Source organism: Anser anser (genome assembly GCF_964211835.1).
Source record: "Anser anser genome assembly, chromosome: Z".
Classification (NCBI taxonomy): domain Eukaryota; kingdom Metazoa; phylum Chordata; class Aves; order Anseriformes; family Anatidae; genus Anser; species Anser anser.
Window position 1 is genome coordinate 63,192,407 of NC_139723.1, and position 23,375 is coordinate 63,215,781.

The 23,375-nt window shown below is 40.5% G+C and overlaps 1 protein-coding gene across 9 annotated transcripts in view; it reads right to left on the reverse strand.

Annotated features, from left to right (window-relative positions):
* The window catches only part of LHFPL2 (LHFPL tetraspan subfamily member 2), a 139,449-nt gene that overhangs the window by 75,840 nt on the left and 40,234 nt on the right, over positions 1-23,375 (reverse strand). For 3 of the 9 annotated variants that reach the window (XR_014577129.1, XR_014577130.1, XR_014577131.1), the window contains exon 1: positions 6,144-14,419. The exons of 4 other annotated variants lie outside the window; for them this stretch is intronic. Coding sequence is in view for 1 of the 5 variants with exons in the window: in XM_083819030.1 (XP_083675156.1) it covers positions 13,175-13,344 (170 nt within the window). In the remaining 4 variants the exon portion in view is untranslated. Of the gene's footprint in view, positions 1-6,143; positions 14,420-23,375 lie in introns of those variants that run through there. 2 more of the 9 variants (XM_083819030.1, XM_083819032.1) reach the window with 2 other exon arrangements.

A 23,375-nucleotide genomic window follows, 5' to 3' on the forward strand; every position in this document is an offset into this window, starting at 1 on the left:
ACAGAGCACCCCCACACTCCGTCACGTAAGCTCATTGGTGAACATCCCTACAAACTGAGAGGCAAGACACCATTGGAAGAATGGGCCCTTATCTTTACAGAGTTAGATAACAGGAAAAGGTGAGTCTTTTCCCTAAATCACACGTGACAGGGCTGTAGAGACTCCAAGACTAATCTGTCATTTGGATCCTACTTATTTTAGCCTTTTGTCACTGCTGTTCAAAAGCTGTTTAGACACTAAACAAGCTATCAGATTTTAAACTCTGTCCTGCCATCCTGCCTAAGCCATGAATACAGAGACTCCCCTGCCCAGAACCTAACTTGCTGAACAGACGTGTGTTTTAATACTCAAAGTGAAAGAAAGGTCTAAATAACCAAGTGTCTGAACATTGCATATTGGAGCAACATCGTTCACTGAGTCACAGCTGAAGCCATCACAACTGCAATGCCCCTGTGGTACTGTCAATAAACTGGTTTGAAGTCAACTTTTCCATTACTTTCCAGGAAAGCTAAGTGATATTTTTGATGTATGGTGGAATCTATCTACAACATTTATTCAGAGTAAACTGCCAGAGTCCTGCCATTTCCTACAAAAGAATGGAGACCTCTGCCTTTACTTTATAGGTAGTAGTACCTCAGTGTTTCTGGTACCTTCCTTTGAGGTGCTACAAAATTTAACTGAACTTTTGGAGCCCACCCTGATGGCATCCTATAACACGATGTGCTGATTTTGACTACTACGTAGTAAGATACAAATTGATTCAGAACTGTCCACTCAATTAATTTATAATGCATTCCCTGAGTTTTCTTTGCTTTTTTCCACAGATTTTTCAAGCATATTCAAATTAAATATAGATTTTGATGCAGCACTTTGTCCTCACCTGTACTCCTCTTCCTTAGGCACCTTCTCATGGTTCTAGATGTGGACGTGGCTGCTTTTCCCACAGAGCAGCCAAATCAAAGGCAACCAGTGCCAACTGATGAGACACAGCGATGCTGCTGCACAGAAAGACACCTCAGTGGTATATCGTACTTGGGAAAACAGTCCAAGTGGTCTGGCCAGAGCAGGGATGGCTGAAGAGTCTCTGGCAGACATAGGGGCTCAGAAACGCACACTCCTCATCCAGAAATTGCTTGCCTGCCCTGCTGGCTCCAGCAGAGCAGGAGCTGCGTGTGGCTTCTGCAGACTAAATTTCCCTTTCTTTGGGATAACAGCCTGAACTCCACCAGTGGTGGCTGAGTCCAGCCCCTCAGGAAATAAACATCTGGCTCTTGACATTGATACATGAAGGAAAACCTGCTTCTGGGTAGACAATACACAGATCTGTAATTCTGAACATTCCCAGCCTACATTTGGATTTTGGTGAAGTAAGTAACTTAAACAGCTCCAGAGACTTTACACAGCAGACATCCCAAGATCTCACGACATTTAGTTCCCAACAAGCTCTTCTTGTTTTGCTGTTGTTGTTATAACTAAGAATCAAAACCCTGTACATTTTCCAGGCTTATTTGTAAGGTTAAAAGCTTAGTAAAATTATTCACCCCATTTCTAAGTACTCGCTGCAAACCTTAAAGACAAACAGTTTATGATGGTGGCACATACTGATATTAAGCTTGGCTCTCAAAGCTTCGTGCCTAACATAATGGCTTCCTGCAAAGTCAATTAGAAGCATCTTGCTCCTGAAACGTTTTTTAATTATTATTATTACTAGTATCAAAGATCAATCAGCTGAACACTACTTCATTTTCTCCAACCACCAACCTCACTTTCTTCTTAAATAACGTACGTTTCCATTATCACACTACATGCAAACTCCACAAATATTTACAGGCAGTTTTAAAAGCCTGATCAAAGAAGCTTTTTACTGATAGTTGGTTGCCTCAATCATTTTTTTTGACAATTTTAAAAATTACATGCATCAACAATCAAGAACCTGTGAGGCCAGGAACTTAGCTTCATATAGCCTTTAGTCACAGCTGGTGTTTTTTTGTTTGTTTGTTTTTGTCTCTATCAAGTAATATAAAGATGCATATCACATTTGGCTTGTTAAAATGTGTTGCTTGCAATTATCAGCTAGCAAAAAAAAAATGAAATTCAGAGGCAGCTGCTGCTGACAAACAAGGAAAACTGAAACCTTCTCTTTCTGCGTCTTCAAAATCAGAAGCTTTATGGAGATTCTGGAAAATTTACATTTATATAAAACAAAAGTTGAATGTTATGCTACAAAAAGCATGTTCTTCATTAAAATTAGTAATCATGTCTTTTAGGTTTAACATAGTTTTGCAGCACCAAAGTTCTTAGTAGTGAATTGCTTTTAGTTCCTTTAAACCTTTAACTTATCTAATCCTATTAACTATCTACCACAGAATGATTAAATGATTAACATTCAAGAACCCTACTACTGCAGGTCTGGCTTCTTCAGTCAAAGACTTCACCAAAGATTTCACCACCAGGCTCTTACTGTTTGAAAGGCAAAGTCTTGTTTACTGAGAACATTTCAAAGTTTTGTTTAAAGTTTGTAAATTCTCCTCTACAATGCTCTTGTGAGACCCCCGCTAGAGTGCTGCGTTCAGCTCTGGGGCCCCCAGCACAAGGAGGACGTGAACATATTAGATCAAGTCCAGAGAAGGGACACAAAGATGATCAAGGGGCTGGAAAACCTCTCCTATGAAGACAGGCTGAGGGAGTTGGGGCTGTTCAACAAGAGAAGAGAAGGCTCCAGGGAGACCTTATGATAACTTTCCAATACCTAAAGGTATTGCAGAAAAGCTGGGTAGGGACTTTTTGTCAGGGAGCGTAGTAATAGGACAAGGGAGAATGGCTTTAAACTAAAAGAGGGTAGGTTTAAGTTAGATATAAGGAAGAAATTTTTACTATGAGGGTGGTGAAGGAACTGGAACAGGTTGCCCAGAGAAGCTGGGGATTCCCCATCCCTGGAAGTGCTCAAGACCAGCTTGGATAGGGCTTTGAGCAACCTGATCTGGTGGGAGCTGTCCCTGAAAACAGCAGGGGGGTTGAAATTAGATGGTCTTTAAGGTCCCTTCCAACACAAACCATTCTATGATGCTATAGTTCAAAGAAATGAATGCCAAGACAAGGAAAAGCTGAAGAGTGAAAAAATGAAGTCTGATAGGCACTGCCTGAAGATGAACATAAAGCACATCCTCTGAAGCCACAGAACAACACCTGGAAGGCACTCTGAGTCTTCATGTTTGAGCAGTGATCCAACATTGCAAGGACAAGAAGAGAAGCCAAAGAGCATCTTGAAAACAATTTTGGGGAATCTTAGACTGTTACTGATGCAGCTGTCATCCTTCTGCCTATGTGGAAGAACAACCTTGTTCAAAACTTCTTTTAAACAATAACTTCAGAGGGATATTTTTTTTCCATTTGTAACACAGATGATCTGAAGTGAAAAAAATAAATTAATAATAAAACTAAAATGCAAAAAAGAATGGAGGTGGAAGAATGTTTTAATAACTCTTGAGGATAATAAAGGAGCAACCATCTTTCTCTAATTTCCAATTTTGTTAATGCTTATATAAAAGAAATTTAATGTTTTTGTCTACATTTTTAAAAAGCTCATTATAAAAGACAGAATGCTAAGTGTGCTTAATACTCTAAGATGAAACATTAAAAAAAAAAAGAGACCTGTGCAGGAAAGCTGTGAGGCCAACAATAAGACCAAAATACATTTCAATATTCCTACAGAACAAAAACAAAGCAAAACAAAAAGCTTTCATGGCAACTTTCAGTACCCTATTTATGAATTGATCGAGTATGTCTCTAAAGTCATCATTAACATAAATAATAATATTAAAGGAACACATATTTAAGGCTCAGGAGTAAGAAAACAAGAAATTCCTTCTAGTGCTTTTGAATATAGTTGAATACAGCTCTCTTTCCTAATGCAGCTATGCAAAGCAAAGAGATGAAGGGCACTCCTTAAAAGAGAAGGAAAGAAAAAATACCTTTAGTCCCTTATAGTTTACATTACTTATTTTATTTATAGGTTGTGCAAATTACTACCACTTAATGCAAAGCATTAACTCCTAAGGGAAAGCATGAAGGGCACACTTCCTTCACTTAAGCATTTGGGATAAGTAAGATGTTTACATTGCCCCAAACAGCTTTAAAATTCAACTATTCCACCCCATTTTACAAAAAGAAATGCATTCCTGTATTCAGTCAAAAGGATATCTGTAAATTAAGAGTATTTTCCTGGTTCAACACAATACTAATGGGATTTCCATTTGTTTCCTGTCTGAATTTTATGGAAGGATTTTTTCTGATAAATGCATCTTTCTTATTTCTGCATATTAAAAAAAAAAATATATAAGGAATTATGTTTGCCAGACCCTCACCCAAGTGAGTGACAGGACCTTTATTCATAGACTTGCACACCACAAAAAACCATCTGGCTGAACATTCTAGTGTGCATATAGCTCGTTTTACAAGTTGTGCAGTTTAACCTAACGGTGAGTATTTTCATTTTCTTTCTTCCCAGATTCACAGACACACGAACAATACGATGGCCACTGAAACCAATCACAACCAACCACTGCAGTGACTTCAAGAAGTCCTGTTCTACTGTTTAAGGCCGCAATAAGAGTCTCCAGAGCAGTGGTAATCTCCACGCTCTTCTTGAGAGCCAAGAACTTGAGCTCTTCTCTCTGGCCAGGAAAGCTGTGACATCCTGAACCACCTCGCAGTGAGAAACACATCTAGTTTTCACTTCATGGCCAAGCACCCTAACAACTTGGCTGTCACACAGGGAGCAGGACAGCATCTTACTACTCCAATAATTTTGTATTTTGTTTTGGTTTGAGGTTTTTTTGGGGGAGGTGGGGAAGAGAGTGCTGTCATTTATCTTCAGGAAAAGACTCCAGCATGGACATCCCTCCTGAGCTGAGAAGTGTGAAACATTCACCAGGGACAGGTTTCTTCCTGAACACCATCCTTGCCATTTATAGTTTACTTCTCAGGAATGTGATGCTGCTGAAACACACCCACACCACACAGCTTCATCCAGCATTTCTACATCTTCACTCTCTGAAGCTTTTTAATGCCTCAAACGTACATTTTTAAGGCTGAATTTAAAAATAATTTAAATGTGTTCTAGTTTCACACCAATACTGAAGCCCATAAGGGCCCATAAAGGCAGCTTCCTGCCTCAGTTTCCCCCCCCACCCCCGTACTTCAAAATGCCTGGGGACCTGATCAGAAATCTCTACATGACCAGGATTTCCAGCTCACCTCTCAGTGCCTTCTTTTCAGAAGCTTTCTGTTCACCCTGCCACCAGCCTCCTCCAGCCACTTTCAGCTACAGCATCACCACTGCTCCCTTCAGCAGTTTGTTGCTTCATTGTTTTCTCCCCACACTGGTATATCTTCCTCCACGACCCATTCCACCCCTGTTTTCAAAGGGCTGTGACAAGGTCTCTTATCTTGGTTCCTTTTCCTGTGGAAATTAAAATTTCTTGAAACTTTACCCCTCCACACAGTAGCTGAGGAAAACTGGTTTTTATCTAGCGTGTAGTTCTTCCTCAGCTCTGCTTACTGGAAGCCACAGGATTCGGCAGCTCATCTATTGAGACAGACGAGCTGGATCATCCACCCCAGGCCCCTCACTGAATCCACACACAGGAAGGGAGCGTAGAAAGAGTTACAAGGATACAGAGAGCTTACAAACAACATGAGTTTTCTTAGAGAATCTGTAAATCGCACAAAGATAAGTTCCCCACATCATTCCAACCATATTGTATATATAAGCATTACTGACCGATTTTAAATCTTTTCCAAAATATATCTAACAGCTTAATGGTCTCAAGATTACACTGAGATGAGAGAAGGTACTCCTGGCTCTTCTTATTTTCACAGTGAGGTTTTAACCCCTGTGCAAATGGATGTTCAGAAAACAAAGGGTCTGGCTAAAGCCCACATTTTCTAGAGTATTATTTTTAGCTTTCTTAACGCTGAAGGAATTCACTACAGGCTCTCCACGGCATGGAACAACGTTCCCACCAGTCTCTCTGTTACAAATTAATGAAAAGCTGACTACTCATTCTCTGCCTAAAGGCATCTACCATGCATCATAAACTTCAGTCATGGGCACTGAGTAACAGATCAGTGTACAGCCTCACCCTAATAATCCAGCTGAAGCTCTCTGCTTAACATTCCTTGCAGCAAGATGACCTCCTGAGCCTTCTAATACAATTAATTCTCCTGTCCTCTCCTCTCCCCCTGCTGCCAGACTTCTCCAAAGTGTCATGCGTGCAGAAAAAAATTGAGAAGTTCCTTGTTCCTCTTTAAAGCACAGGACAGTCACGTTTTTGACTGCCACACTCCGCTAAAATGTAATGTTGAGTTTGAAATAAAGATCAAGAACTAAGTATTTGCAAAATTGTATCAAAAGTACTCAGTGGTGATCTCTGCATTAAAAGCCCTGCCCTAAACAAGACCTATAAAGCACTTTAGCTGTGTACTTTGGAACAATGCCTAGAAACAAGGCTACAAAGAACCCCTCCACACCCAAACCAGTGCTCTTCAACTGATATTTTACAGCAAAGCAAATATAAAATTATAATAAAAATCACTTAGCTATGAAAGGAAAAAAACTAACCTTAAATAACAACAAAAGTGTTGTATATTCAAAGTAAAATTTTTAAAAGTGATAAGCTCTTGCTGAATTCAATTGTTCCTGCTAGTATCAGTGGCATAGCTTTAAACTATTCCTGACTGCTACAGAAAATTCAATTTTGAAGGACTAAAAATGTTTAATTACAGTTTTAATGCTACTCTAAATTTGATCTATTGGGCTTACAAACCTTGCCAGTCAGAATTCTCGGTTTCTAAGTAAAAGGGACATTTAACAATTCAAAGGACAGAGCCAAGGAATTGTAACAACGTAACTTAAACACTCTGTGAGTTACTAGATAATAGCACAAGTGCAATCGCTTGTACTACTTTGAAAACCATGTTTTAAGTCATCATTTATGACCACTCCACTAGAAAGCATTAGCCTGCTTGCCAAAACTTGTGGTTTGCTTTCAACTTCTGTAACTCAAAGCAACACTGAAAAAGATGCAGGGGAAACACCCATGAAATATTTCCCCTTAATTTTAGGCTCAGTTACTCATAGCAGGCCACGTATTGGCCCACCTCCTTTCACTTGCTGACCCGGTCTTCATTCTGCTTTCCAGCAGACTTTCTTGTCCACTTTTTAAATTCTGCATGGCATGCAGCTCCAAATAACATTCAGTAGAGAATGAAATGGTCTAGTGCAAACTTCTGTTGTGGAGCTGCAAACTGCACGTGTCTTATTCTCCACACAAGCTAGCAGGCAGTAAGGACAACCACACCATCCATTGGATCCTTTTCACTGCTTATGCTCTCCATACAATGTATGGAAAAAATCAAACAAAACAAAGAGACATATTTCACCAACTTTTGGAGGAGTGAAGTCTGAATTATTTTAATTAAAATTTACAGTGTGTTTGGCTGCTAATGGATAGCTTGCATCTAAAATAAACCCTTATATGGTAAAGAATTCCTCAGCTTTGGAAAACTAATTAAAGTAGTTCCATAAGCTCCGCTAATAATGAAACTTATTTTTATCAGATTTGTCCTTTGCAGTTTATCAAGACTTCTGGCAGCATATTTTATAGTCTCTCCTGCATTTGGCCACCTATTTTTGTAAAATACAAAGGTACTCTGCTAGTGTTGACAAGTCTGCCTTTCTGTCAATGGCTGTAATCAACCATATGAATGAAAAATTAGAGAAAGAAGCACTTAGAGACCCCAGTCCAGAAAACTAACAGCTCATGGAGGGAAGTGTCTTATAATGAGGCTGTACAAAAGATACTTATTGGCAGGAAGAGCTATGTGCCAAACACACTTGTTATTCCTTAATATCACAGAGTACAGTTTCCTCCTAACACAGGAATGAACAACTGAACAGGACTGGGACATTTTCATTTGGGCCATGTCCCACCAGCCTCACTGCTGACTTCCTACCACCACCTCACATTCAACACTTTCATGTTTAGCAGAGCTCTACTCACTTTTCACTAATCCTCCACACTGCATAGCACTACTATACATTGTAAACCCACAAAGCTATACACACACTGTCCTTTCCGCTACTGTATGGTCCATATAACCTCACTCCTCTGTGAAAGGCCAAAAGGGTACAGCATAGCCAAAACGGGAGTAACACCATGTTTGATAAATTGCAGACAGGCACATATTGCTGGCTGACTGGCAAGAAAAAAGTAAAATTGGACTGCCAGGGTTTGGGGAACGATTCTGCTTACAGGCTCAACAAATTTGGGTCATGATTCAGATCCAATTCATGACCAGGTATAGATGGATGATTTACTTTGGAAACAAAAACAAGTGTTTGTTCTTTTACATTCTGAAATAATTTTGTTCCTATTTAACTGAAATTTTACTTAACATCTTGTTTCTCAGACACATGAGCTGTTTATCAACGTATTTATTAAAGTAAGATGCTATAATAAGATTGCCTTCAGTGTTCTCAAATCTTTGTATAAAATAAAAGGAGAAACCATACAAATATAGCTATTACAAGTGTATCGCAATGACTATGTACAGCATACAAAGAGAGGAACTTAAATAATATTCTACTCATGAAAGTTATCATTTTCAGAATTACACTGGTTCCTTCTTAATTTATAGGTGTAATCTGTAATTCATAATAATTGCACATAGGCATTAATAGGACTTCACAGAACCTTGGTTAATTGAAGAAATCTTAGCCCAGTTTCACTGGTAGAAAAGTAAAAAAAATACAGTGCCTTGGCCACCAGCAGTGCTTTCACAGTGTTGTGAGACTAACTGGAGCCCTGTCAAACTTTTCAGTGCCAGACAGACTTGAAGTCTTCAGCAAAGAAGAAAAATCACCAAGAATAAGAGCACAGAGGCTGGCAGAATGACTGATGTATGGAGAAGTCAAAAAGCAACCATTTCTCACTAAAAGACAAAAACAAAAAAACAATCTACACAGTAGAGGGCAGCCAATGAAGTGGTAAATCTGAAACAAGGAAAAGTTTTTTCTTCACAACCCATAATACTTAAGTTAGCGAATCATTGCACCAAGACCCTGGACAGACACAAAGCATAAATGGGCTCAAAAAAGAACTAAGTTCTCAAATGACAGACCCTCTACTGCTTATTTAAACCAAACATGCTTGTGTGCAGCTTTCAGCTAAGGCAGTCCCTAAAACACTAATTAAGGGACCCAACCATGGGAAAGAACTACTGTACGTACACTTAATGCACTTACATTTTTCTCCTGAAGCACCTTTATTGGCTGCCTTACATGAGAACATTGAGCTAAATGGACAGTTGGTCAGACCAGAATATGGCTTTTCTTCTGTTCTCATGAAATACTAGAAAAAATGCCAAATGAAGGCATAATGCATAAAATGTACAGAGACATTAGAGTGTTATTCCCCTCCCATTCAATCCTCTTCCCCTCCACAAGAAGTATTAATTACCATTTCTGCAAACAGCCTGATATAATGTAAGACAACAGATTTGGACAGTTATGTGTAAGTATTGTGAGAAACAAAAATTACAAATGAGAAAAATGATTTTACCTCTTTCATATCTGTGATTTTATTCACTGCTGGGAAACAAGCCATGATCCACAGCCAGCTCTCAAACAGGAAAACAAATTAGGTACAACCAGATTTAAAGGCTGAGGTTGCTTTCTGCAAAGAGGTTAAATACCAGTGCACTTTCAGAATGCTTTTCCAGAAATCAAGATTGGACAGGTGGATCTCATCTCTGGAGTGTTCCAGTGCAGTACGCTGATCTTACCCAGTTTAGGGTAGAAATCATTTAGACCAAAATTTCTGCTCCCTTCTTGTCTTAAATGTTAATTGTCTTTCAGTTAACCATTACATTTCTGTCAAAATCTACATCACTTCAGTTTCATCTAGAATTCTGGTCAAAAGCAAGTCCACTGAGTAGAGCACCTCACTGCTCTCTGACTTCGTATTTCCCAAATGAACACTCATTCCTCTGGGGCTAGATCTTGTTTCAGAAGCCAGTTTGTTTGTTTTTTTTTTCCTTTAATCAAATTGCACCTATACTAGTAGAAACAAATGGAACTAGAAAAGGCTTCAAAAGATCATCTTATCTAATACTTACTGTGAGATACAAGCAAATATAGATAGTTCCTCCACAAAAATATTTAGTGTCTCACCTGTTTCTGGATATCTCTCATTTCAAAGGCTATTTCACAATATCTTTAAGTCATCTATTCAACAAATAACTTACACACAGAAGTTACTGAGAATATGTACAGCTAAACCACATCATAACTGCAGGGTATCAATCAGCTGCCACAGAAACTTGTATACCTTAGACAGTTCTAATCTTTCTATTACCCATCCCAAGTCATACTATCTTCCAGTAGAGAAAGCAGAAAAAAAATAGTAGTTATCTCATAGAATAGAATAGAATCATAGAATATCCTGAGTTGGAAGGGACCCATAAGGATCATCAAGTCCAACTCCTGGCACCGCACAGGTCTACCCAAAAGTTCAGACCATGTGACTAAGTGCACAGTCCAATCGCTTCTTAAATTCAGACAGGCTTGGTGCAGTGACTGCTTCCCTGGGGAGCCTGTTCCAGTGTGCGACCACCCTCTCGGTGAAGAACCTCTTCCTGATGTGCAGCCTGAACCTCCCCTGCCTCAGCTTGACACCGTTCCTGCAGGTCCTGTCACTGGTGATTACGGAGAATAGGTTGGCACCTGCCCCTTCACTCCCCCTCACGAGGAAGCTGTAGACTGCGATGAGGTTTCCCCTCAGCCTCCTCTTCTCCAGGCTGAACAGGCCCAGTGACCTCAGCCGCTCCTCATACGTCTTCCCCTCTAGGCCCTTCACCATCTTTGAAGCCCTCCTCTGGACACTCTCCAGCAGTTTCATGTCCTTTTTGTACTGTGGTGCCCAGAACTGCACACAGTACTCGAGGTGAGGCCGCACCAGCGCAGAGTAGAGCGGGACAATCCCTTCCCTCGACCGACTAGCAGTGCCGTGCTTGATGCACCCCAGGATACGGTTGGCCCTCCTGGCTGCCAGGGCACACTGCTGGCTCATATTCAACTTGCTGTCAGCCACAACCCCCAGATCCCTCTCTGCAGGGCTGCTCTCCAGCGTCTCATCACCCAGTCTGTACGTATAGCCGGGGTTGCCCCGTCCCAGGTGCAGGACCCGGCACTTGCTTTTGTTAAACTTCATGTGGTTGGTGATCGCCCAGCTCTCCAATCTGTCCAGATCTCTCTGCAAGGCCTTTCCACCCTCATCCGAGTCCACAACTCCTCCAGGTTTGGTGTTGTCAGCAAATTTGCTCAAAACACCTTCTAGTCCTACATCCAAATCATTTATAAAAACATTGAAGTGGACTGGCCCTAAAATGGAGCCTTGGAGGACCCCACTAGTGATCATCTCCTACAAAGCCTTTCACTTCCCATGAGATGTGTCTCCCACAGCCTGCACCCCACCTTTTTTTTTTTTTTTTTCAGTGAGATGAAACAAAGTCACTTCCTTCAAATTTTTCTTGTAGGTCATATTTTCAAAGCACTTTATTACAGCTGCTTTCTTAAAACACTCTCAAGATGTTTGTGTCCTTTAAAAAGAAAAAAGGAAAAGAAGAAAGCTAGTAGTCCTAAACTGTATACAATACTGTGTATGAGATCTCATCAGTGCTGAGAAAAACAGCTACTGCCCTTCTTGCATGTGACATTCCCTGTTCAAACATCCTGGGTGCTATTTGTCATTCAATCATAAACCCCAGGTTTTCTTTGGCTGCACTATTTTAGGTTTCAACTATTCTTTCAAAACTTCTGCAAACCATACCAACTTGTGCTCACCTTTTGGAATGGCAGTTGGATTTTGGAATGCATTTGGATAGCCTTTAGACTCTCTCTCCAAATTATCAAGACAACAAGTGTTTCAAACAACACTTTTCCACGTAAGAACACCATTAAATATTCCAGTGGAGGCATAGTACCATGTGTGAATTTTGGATTAGTGAAAATAAGATTATTTTGTGAGTTGCCCTTCACTACACCTTATAAGCAATCATTGGATTCACTTCATTTGGAGATCACAGCTTGCAAATTATTTTTTGTCATCATTCTGAATTAATCTTAATTTTCACCATGCTAATGCAATATCCTAGCTTGCTGTTATCAACAAATACATTCTGTGTATTCTACTAGTCAAGTGCCTAAATAAAATACAGACCACCAAACAGAAAACACACTGACCTATCTGAAATGCCCTCTTAGCTGTCAGTAATCCATCAATACTATACTTGGAGACTCAACTATCAGAGTGACTTCATGTGGAGTTCCCTAGCCATTTTCTGGGGATTAGGTATGAGATAGCACAAAGAATATCACATGCAGTCACTGCACGAAAAAAATAAAGTCAAGATATCTCATCCATCTACTGAACTTTTAATCTACAAAGCCAGCTACACTGCCAAGGAAGGAAATTAAAATTGTCTGACACCGTTTGTTTTTGATAAATCTATGCTGGCTACTTATAAATTTTAGTCTCCCAGAGGTGCTTATAAAGCAACTGTTTAATAACTTGTTAAAAAATGTGCAGGGATTAAGGTTTCGCTCACTGGCTTATAATTTCCCCTCCTCTAAAGATTTTACTGACTGGCTTACAATTCCCTTCTTTTTGCCAATCACATTAAAAAAAAAAAAAAAGAAAAAGAAAAGAGGTATGGAGTCTAGTTCTACATTTGCTCTTCTCCAGTCCTCTAGAGAGTCTCCTCCTTACATCCCAAAGACTCTCTGAAGATTCAGACAAAAGAAGGATAATACTGACTTTGGCTTAGCAACCTCCTAGGTCTTACATGAGTACGGTAAGCTATTAAAATCAGTGAAAAAGCAAGATAAATTAATCAGAGGCTTAAACAGTATGCTGAGGTCCCTGGAGAGAACGAGGAAGGAAAATGATGGGAAACTGGACTTTAGTAAGGGTTACTCCTGGCCATCTAGACAGAATGAAATCAGTAATTTGTTGCTTAAGGGGAATCAGTGGGTCAAACATCTTCCAAAAATAAAACAAAATAACGTTAGTAGAGCAAAAAAATAACCTACGCCAGTAGCCTTATTGCTTACCTTGAGAAGCATTTTAAGGGGTAATAAAACAGACTGTTTAAACAGATGTTTAACAATGCACTTCTGGATAACTCAGTAAACCCCTTTGGCCAGATTCGGGAAATGGGGGCCTGCTCGGGTATCGCCTTCGGCCACTCTGCTGGGAAAGCGCAGGAAGCTGGTGTCTCCATTGTTCCGGTCTGAGGCAGTTTCTGCTATAATGAGAGGCTATTGTACTAATGGAAATCCCCTGTTAGCTCTCAATTTCAGTCAGAACTGTCTCTTTCCTGCCAAGTTCTCCCCTAACGTGTCTCAAAAGGCCCGTAGTTAGGAAATTCTCCAAGAGACTGCGAGGTAGCTCACCCTGTCAGGGACAGGAGACAAAAAATGTTCTGACAGCTTGCCAGGAAACAGAAAGCACAGGAATAGCAAAAGGGCTTTTTTTTTTTTTTTTTTTTTTTAAATTCTCTGTACCTGCCTTGAAGTAAATGGAAATGTCAGGTTACCTAGAAAGTAAGATGAACGCTGGCTCCGGCACATGAAAAAGACATTACACCTCTAATATGCATTATGCACTAATCAGCTAAAGCAGCCTGTCAGTACTGCCAGTGACAATACTATCATAAATGCACTGATTTAAATATTTGTCACACTAACTTATTTAGCCTTCAAGGCACATAAGGAAAGCATCAAAAGATGCTTCTCTTTCTCTCCTTTTATTTTTTTTCTCTTGAAAGAAAAAAATAAAGACAAAGAAGTTTTTAAAGAAAATAAAAAGCTAAGAACAAGTGAGTGAAAGAGTCAAATATTATTTTCCCTGTTTATACAACACACACAATTTCTGGCAATTATGCATTCTGTTTAAATTCTCCATCAATGCTACCTGTCTTTGCAGATGTTGAGTTAGGTTAACACATGCATTGGAGTTTCAAATCTTCCTGTAGCTCAGAAAGTACAATAGCAGAGCCATTCCCTTCACCAGTACTCACTCATCGGTAAAATATCCATACTTAAAAGTTTGATCAGCTTGCGACCTGTAATTTTACTTGTGCACGGGTACTGCACAATTCCAGCTTGTCATGTTCAACGCATCGAAGGGACTTAAGCAGTACAAAACCCCACATCACCTGTTTGCTGTCAATATAGTAATATATCTTTATCAGACATCAGAGTGCTGGAGCGTTTAAGAGACTTACCCAAAACCCATAGTTACAGCAGTAACTATACCTTATCATTCAAGAAAGACATGGCTGAAATCAATCATACCCTTACCATAACATTTTAGAATCATCCAGAAATACAGCTGTCAAGGACTGTGGATCCACGCTGGCAAAGATCATTCAGGTAAGCAGGAACTCAGATAATGCTGAAGAGGATCAAGTAATCAAGGAAACAAGAGGATTAAGCTAAATACCCGTATTAGCACCCAAACACACTGCTTTGAATTGCACAAATTATTTTTGACCTATGAAGTTGTATATTAGCAGAAAGAAATGATTTTCCACAGAACACAGCAGACGAAGGAATTGGATTTGACAACCTCTTACTAGTTTAAAGAGCAAGAGAGCATCGCCAACTTGCTGACTCAGACTAATGCTCTGGAAGCAATATGCTTCCACCAATGCTTTGCCACATGTCCAGGTATACAACACGCTGCCTCATTCAGTTCCCTCAGCTGTTCTGTATAGTACTAACAGTAACACAGAGACATGCTGTAACACACCTGTCTAAAGCATACCATGAGAAAAGACAAGTCAAATATTTAACTAAATAGCTGGCTTTCCAATCAATTAATAATATATATCTACTATTAATGTGACAACAAAACATCCTGGAAAAGAAAGATGGTGCCTTGACCCACAGCCCACTACATGTTTTCCTCTTTTACAATATATAGCTCTTCATTAGGTATTTGTTTGTACAAAGCTTAAATAAACACTTTGTTTAAACAGACCCTTCACTCCAGAAGGATGGTTTATAGCTCTCAGTTTAAACAATTACAGTAGTGCATACTTGACCAATGGATTGCCTTAGCGATTCACAAACTTGCAGAGGAAACGTTATAGAAGCAAAAATTCCAGTGTTTAAACTAAACAACTGCAAACTGAGCAGTATGCATCAGCATCCAGTTTTGCTTTGTAACAATTATCCCAATTAATCTGGTAGTACGTTTCCTTTAGAAGTTCCAAGAGCAGTGCTCATTCCATCTCCTTTTTTAATGCTAGGATCATTTAGTTCAAGACAGAAACAAATTTATCTGTGCTGAATATAGATGAATGTACTAATAAGACTCAGCCACAAAAGCCCTGTTTTCATATACATACAATATATTCATTAACCCAATTATCATACATATACATGCTACATATGAAGTAAAGCCAACTCACTTAATTAGAAAACTAATCAATAAAAACACAACATGTATTTCTGAATTATATACTTTCCCTTCTCAAACTGTTAATAAATTCTGTCTTCGTCATCATTATTTTTATTGAGGATCCAGATTTTCAGCATTGATTGGTTATATAAATACTTTAGAATAGCACAATATTTTTTTATGTTTTTATCTCAGTCAAAGGAGACCATATACATGTGCTGGATATGCTACATCCTCCCAGAAATAAACCAAAAGCCAATAGTTCCCCGTCACAAAAAAAAAACCGGTCTTCAAAAAGAAGATAGAAATATACTTTTGATGATTTCACAATACAGACTGGCACCATATGTTTCATTTGTTGCTTTTTTTTTCCCCATTTTTGTTTTTCTTCCCTCTTGAAGGACTAGAGCAAGCTCTATTATGCATGAATTCTGAAAGCACGAGTCAGCCAAAAGTCACAAATCTCTCAGAATAGACACATCCATCTGTCATTTCACAGCAGGAGAACAATAGCAGCTTCAATATAGACACAACAGCTCACACAGTCTTCACACAGCCAGACAGAAAATCTGCCTTAGCTGATTGCTAGCTGCCTTTGAAACTCCAGACAGATGTTCCTGTGTAACACCAGGATCAATTTCTCCTTTCTTGTTTCTGTGTTTTCAAATTCCTCATTTGTTCATAGCAACCAAAACATAGTCAGTTTACTGCATGTAATCTTTACAGAGCATTGGGAAAACCAGATTTCAGAAGCAAAAGAACTCAAAGCACAAAAGCAGAGTACACTGTTCTTTAATCCCAATATTTTCTACTGTTGGGGCTATTTAAAAGTAGACCATCTACAAAAGCTGGACAGAGACTGTCTGTATTCTTACAAAAATTTTCTAGGTAGGTCTATGCTTGGCAGCCTCCTGTTATCTTCTCCTTTTTTCTTTTTTTTTTTTAAGAGATGACATACCACATTGCTTTTCCACTGCCCAAAATTCAACTTTTTTTTTTTTAATTATTTGATACATATGCAAAACAAAAGCTCTAGATAGAAAATGAATTATCTGTAAATACCCCAATTATTCTTTAAATGATTAAGCAGGATAATTGGTAAAGCATCAGCTGTAATTCATTTGGAAAAAGTACCAATTTACACATCTAGAAATAATCTCACCAGGCCCATCTGCAGAATCTTCATTTCAGTAGTATATGTGGATGTTGTTTTTTCCCTGACAGCCTCATTGAGTTTTGTTTACACAAATTTGCGAAGTCGGCTCCTTCACAGTTCCCACACTTTTCAAAAGTAAACAGATGGCTGCCTTTAAACAACAGGATAGTGACCATGTCATGTGCCCTGCTGTAAAGTTTTCCTCACTGAGAATAAGCCTCTAAAACAAGTCTGTCTGTCGGCAGTTGAGGAGATGCTGTGAAAACGTATGCCTTGGAGTGACTTCAGTAGTCAATGGTTGGATTTAAAACTAAGCAAACCCAAAACTAAGCAAAAAACCCTCAAACCTACAAGATGGAGGTCACCATTTAGCAGGTAAAAACCTTACCTGCTTTTGTTCAAAACTGATACCATCTGCATTTCCTCTTTTCAAGGGCCACAAGGACTGAGAATGGTGATGGTCCAGGAAAATAGAAAAAATAAGGAAGCTTTGGAAGCAGGAATAAAATGTTCTAAAGACGAAGACAGAAAATAATTATATGTAAATTACTGATAAAAACCATACTTTGCATAAGCATTGAATTCCAAGGTTTCATTTCAGCAAGGTCCCCTGGGAAACTGCTTTTGAAGGCATTGGCATCCATCAGTGCTGGTCAATCTTTAAGCACAGCCTACTAAAAGCACAAGATCAGGCGATTCCAAAATATCGGAAGGCAGGCAGGCTGGGCAGAAGGCTGGCCTGGCTGACCAGGGATCTTCTACTGGAGCTTAGGCGAAAAAAGAAAGTATACGGCTGCTGGAAGGAGGGTCAGGCAATGAGGAAGGAGTACAGGGATGCTGTTCGTGTTTGTAGGGAGAAAATTTGTGTGGCCAAAGCCCAACTAGAGTTGAAGCTGGCCATGTCTGTGGAAGACAATAAAAAAGGGTTTTTTAGATACGTGAACAGAAAAAGGAGAACCAAAGAAAACATAGGTCCGCTACTTGATGGGGAAGGTCTCCTCACGGACAATGACATAGGTAAAGCAGAGACGTTTAATGCCTCCTTCGCCTCTGTCTTCAACACTGATGATGGGCTTTGGGACCCAGGGTGCCCTGAGCTGGAGGACCATGATGGTGGGAATGACAAACTCCCAACCGACCCTGAACGTGTGCAGGATTTGCTGCTCCACCTGGGTCCATACAAGTCCATGGGTCTGGATGGGATTCATCCCAGGGTGCTTAAAGAGCTGGCTGATGTCATCGCAGGACCTCTCTCAATTATTTTTCGGCGATCTTGGGAATCTGGAGAGGTCCCAGTAGACTGGAAGCTGGCAAATGTTGTGCCAATTTTCAAGAAGGGTAAGAAAGAAAACCCTAGCAATTACAGGCCTGTCAGTCTCAACTCAGCGCCTGGTAAAATTACGGAGAGGATGATCCTTGAAGTTACTGAAGCACACCTGGGGAACAATGCAGTCATTGGTCCCAGCCAGCATGGGTTCATGAGGGGTAGGTCCTGCCTAACAACTTTGATTTCCTTTTATGATAAGATCACCCATCTAGTCGATCAAGGGAGACCAGCTGATGGGGTCTTTTTGGACTTCAGCAAAGCTTTTGACATGATTTCCCATAGGATCCTACTGGACAAAATGTCCAGCATACAACTTAACAAAAACATCATACGATGGGTGAGCAATTGGCTGACAGGCAGAGCTCAAACGGTTGTGGTAAATGGGGCCACATCTGGCTGGCAGATGGTCACCAGTGGGGTCCTCCAAGGGTCCACTTTAGGGCCAGTCCTCTTCAACGTTTTTATAAATGATTTGGATGTAGGACTAGAAGGTGTTTTGAGCAAATTTGCTGACAACACCAAACTTGGAGGAGTTGTGGACTCGGATGAGGGTGGAAAGGCCTTGCAGAGAGATCTGGACAGATCGGAGAGCTGGCCGATCACCAACCACATGAAGTTTAACAAAAGCAAGTGCCGGGTCCTGCACCTGGGACAGGGCAACCCCGGCTATACGTACAGACTGGGCGACGAGATGCTGGAGAGCAGCCCCACAGAGAGGGATCTGGGGGTTGTGGCTGACAGCAAGTTGAATATGAGCCAGCAGTGTGCCCTGGCAGCCAGGAGGGCCAACCGTGTCCTGGGATGCATCAAGCACGGCACTGCTAGTCGGTCGAGTGAAGAGATTGTCCCGCTCTACTCTGCGCAGGTGCGGTCTCACCTCGAGTGCTGTGTGCAGTTCTGGGCACCACAGTACAAAAAGGACATGAAACTGTTGGAGAGTGTCCAGAGGAGGGCAACGAAGATGGTGAAGGGCCTAGAGGGGAAGACGTATAAGGAACAGCTGAGGTCACTTGGCCTGTTCAGCCTGGAGAAGAGGAGGCTGAGGGGGGACCTCATCGCAGTCTACAACTTCCTCGTGAGGGGGAGTGAAGGGGCAGGTGCCAACCTATTCTCCGTAATCACCAGTGATAGGACCTGCAGGAATGGTGTCAAGCTGAGGCAGGGGAAGTTTAGGCTGGACATCAGGAAGAGGTTCTTCACCGAGAGGGTGGTCGCACACTGGAACAGGCTCCCCAGTGAAGCAGTCACTGCACCAAGCCTGTCTGAATTTAAGAAGTGTTTGGACTGTGCACTTAGTCACATGGTCTAAACTTTTGGGTAGACCTGTGCGGTGCCAGGAGTTGGACTTGATGATCCTTATGGGTCCCTTTCAACTCAGGATATTCTGATTCTATGATTTAAAAAAATTTATTCATCCCTCTCAAATATCTCTGAAAACTTTCCAGGCACTGGATGTAAAGTTCTCCTTACTGAAACCATCCCACTTTTTGAAATTATAAAGGAAACTTACTTTCTTTTGACATCCCACAAAGATGTCAAGTCCCACTTAACTAGCAAAGACAATTAATCATGCATTAACTGCTTTATAGTTTGCTGGATGGGGACAGTATATAGAACTTCAGTAAGGATTATCTCAAATCCCAAAACAGAGTATGGCAGAGCAGAGGTAAAAAAAGGCACAGAAAACTTTTTTACAGGGGGGTTTGTTTTAGTTTGGTTTTGGATGTCAGGAGTTGTTTGCTTTCTCATCTGTGTAGAAGCCTAGAATAGCCTGAAGCCACGGATAGCACAGACTGAACAGAAGTAAGAGTGCAGCTGGAAAAGTCAAAAGGTAACAGCAAATCCAGTTCCTCACTGATAAGCCACCAAAAGTTAAGCCTGCCACAAAGGAAAATAAAACAGAAAAGCCTGCTTGTCACTTGTCTCTGAATCTGTTGATGCAGTTGGTTACCTTTGTTGTGCTTCACGCCATTCTGGAAAGCTGTATCATACTATAACGTACCCTACATCATCCAGTAAAAGGTGATTTCCTAAGTTGCAGATTATTTTTAGCAAACTTCTAATTCATTCATCTTTCTGCAATGCAAGCTATGCTCTACCTAGAAACAAATTCAAACTCCAAGAGGTCCATTTCACTGTTTAGATAGGTAACTAAGCAGAGTCTATGCAAACCTATCCTATAAAGAAAACAAAGTTAGGGGTAAACATTACAGTTCTTCTTTTTTCCTTACATACACATCTACAGATCCATTTGAGTGGGACTCATGCCTTCAGGAAGCAGAGAACAGAATTAGTCTTCAGGTGCAGACATACAGCACGTGGCAAACCAACATCGTCCTCCTTTGTCTGCTCTTTTCTTCTCCGGTTTTCTGCCTCTCATGTGCTTCTACAGAAATTAGATATAATATCTGCAAGGGGATCAAGACTGAAAAAGGAATGTGCACAATACTGAACTAGTGCTTGAATAAGGATCTAGTTGTCTGTCAAGTTGTACAACTGTTCTGGGCAGAAAGCTCGTAAGGACAATATTGATATTAAAATGAAGGCAGAAGAGTTTTTGAGTTAATATAATAGACTGAGTGGGCATGACAGTTACAAGAAATGGTTTTATGATTAAGAAACATTTATTTTTTCCTACGAAAGTGCTCAAATTCAAATAAAATCTCCCAGTGGAGATGTACTAGATCTCTACATACAGCAAGATATTTTAATATAGTGTTGGGAGAAATCAAGTCACAATCTATAAACAGCAGGGTTGGAATAAAATTTGTGCCTTAAGGAAACATTTAATGTTAGGATCCTTGCAAAGAATACTTTTCTTGAATGTGCTAATATCATCTGTATTTCATCGTACTTTTACCCAAAAGTCTCATAAAAAGTCATTACGTTTCACGTGTTTAGCATGGTATTTAACTGATGGACTTTACATAAACCAGTACACCCATTTGCTCACTTCTTTCTGGAGCCTAGTCCAGCAACATACCACATCATCCAAACACTCATTTTAAATTCACATGAACTCAAATAGAAGATTGCTATTCACCAGTAAACTCCATCTGCCAAGGTGCATTTGTAAGGCTTTAGTGTTTCCTTTAAAAAAAAAAAAGAAATAAAAGGAGAGAGAGAGAGAGAGAGAGAGAGAGAGAGAGAGAGAGAGAGAGAGAGAGAAAAGAGTTCTCCAGACAGAAAGGTATAGACAGTATTAGGGCTAGCCTGTAGTCCTGTCTTTTATTCCGTTACAGGAGACCAATGAAAAGATGACTTAAGTATATACATTACATGTTAAAAAACAAAACGAACAAAAAAAAACTTATCCAAGTACAGCCTTATCCAAGTACAAAGAAAAACAAGACAGAAAAAGAAAAAAAAACAACCAGCAAATAACACTTCCCACTGTAACCCATTGCACACAGCATGCATAGAGATGCATAGAGATCGATTGCAAACCTACCAGCAGGGCTTACAGTGCACTACGTACCCTGCCACTGTCACACAGGAGCTGATCTGTCGTCCTTTGCAGGGAGTGTGGCCAGCTGGCAAAGAGACTGGAAGCTCTGGTTCACCTTGTATAGGGGAATCGCTCTGCAGTTTTCATTGCAAGTACCAACATACTCACCAGTGCACATCTGCAGCACATGAACCACTCTCTTCCAGAGTGTAAATGCAGGGGACCCTCAAATGCCTATACCCTGAAATGAATCAGGAAGACCCCTCCCAACATATGTTCTGCTCTGCCACCAATAGATGCAGACGTGTACAATCCCTGCAGCAGATGAGGATGTGGAAGAGAGACATCCGTAATCACTGGATCAGTAACTCAGTCACCGAGTATGCCTCTGCGAGACACCAAATATTTTGGTAGGTCTCAGGAGGAGCTTTGTTTCTGTGGTATCACTTACTCCTTGCTGCAGACAGCAGTGTCTTCTGTCAATGTTTTTCTAAGGCGTAGCCTTGTACCTGGAAAGACTCATCTCCACACAGCCAGTGCTATGTCTCCAAGTCACTCCTCAATCCAGAGTACTATACACAGCAGCCACAGCACCACAGCTCTCCTTTTTGCACAACGGACTACTTAAGATTTCCAAAAAAACAGAACTGAGTATTTTTCTCTTTCCAAAACTAACATTATTGCTACTGTAATTCTGGAAAAAGAGATACCCAGGGGAGAATCAAATGGTAACAGCAGAAATTGTGAAAACAAAATGGCTTCCTTCCATCTGCGAAGAATAACCACTGGGGACGGTGAAGGGGGAATGCTTTGAAGAGGAATCTCCACATTAAGAATTTATTTGGAAGTGTCAGACAGACAGCGTCCTGCTGTGCTTGTCCCCAATTATCTGGAAGTAGAAGTAAGATGGGGAGCAGATTGCAAAGCTTTGATCTGAAGCGGAACAAGGATGGTTTCATGACTTCAGACATGTCGTGGCTGTTAGAGGCAGCCAAGACTGAGATCTGTTCCTAAAGCCTCTCATACATCTTACAGTCTTCTCTGTCCACTGACCTCCTTTGATCAAAATGATGAGTAGCCCCTTCTGCACCCAAAAGGAAAAGCATCTGGTAGAAGAAAGAGGGCTGGTTTGAAGGCTTGCAAATAACCCCAAGATTGCAGCTTCAGGAGCAGTTGAGCCAGTTTGGAGGCTTCTTGCCATCCAAAAGGAAACAAGATGCCTTCCTCCCCTCTGTCGCTCCTTACCCTCATTTCTCCTCTTCCCTTGCATCTGGCTGCTTAGTTCAACCTCTTCCCCTCCCTTACACCAGCACTTGATAGACCCTCTTAGTAGGACACTACACTTAAAAGCTTGGATAGCTTTCTTCCAAGTCAGGGAGAAGGGAAGAGAAGCACTGGTCAGCAGCAGAGGCAGGAACTTCACCCTGTGAACAGTCAATAGCCCTCACTCAGGTTTCAGGGATGAAGACACTGGGCAGCTCACAAGAATGCTCAGTTTAAGTACCATCTGAAAAGGCTGCTTCACCCACAGGATTTTAAAACACCTCTAATTTGTCTCCCCTGCAGTTTTTCTTCTTGTATCTTTTGACAGAAGTCACGCCCATGCATTCATTTCTGCTGATGACTCCAGACATCTCTGCTTTCTATTAAAACTGCAGTAGTGAAAAAATACATGGTCTCGGTAATTGTTCATGCCAAGGCTTTCTTCAGTTACAGCAGAACATAAACAGAAACTCCTTCAGATTTAGGAGACCTACCTAAAAATGTTATGTGCTTGCTTGTTTGTTTTAACTGACTGAAGAGCACAACAGCTTAACATAAATAAAACCATGCACTCCTTCTTACTGAGTAACACAAAACAGTTAAGTTCATAGCACAGCATTTAATTAAAAAAAAAAAAAAAAACTTCAAACT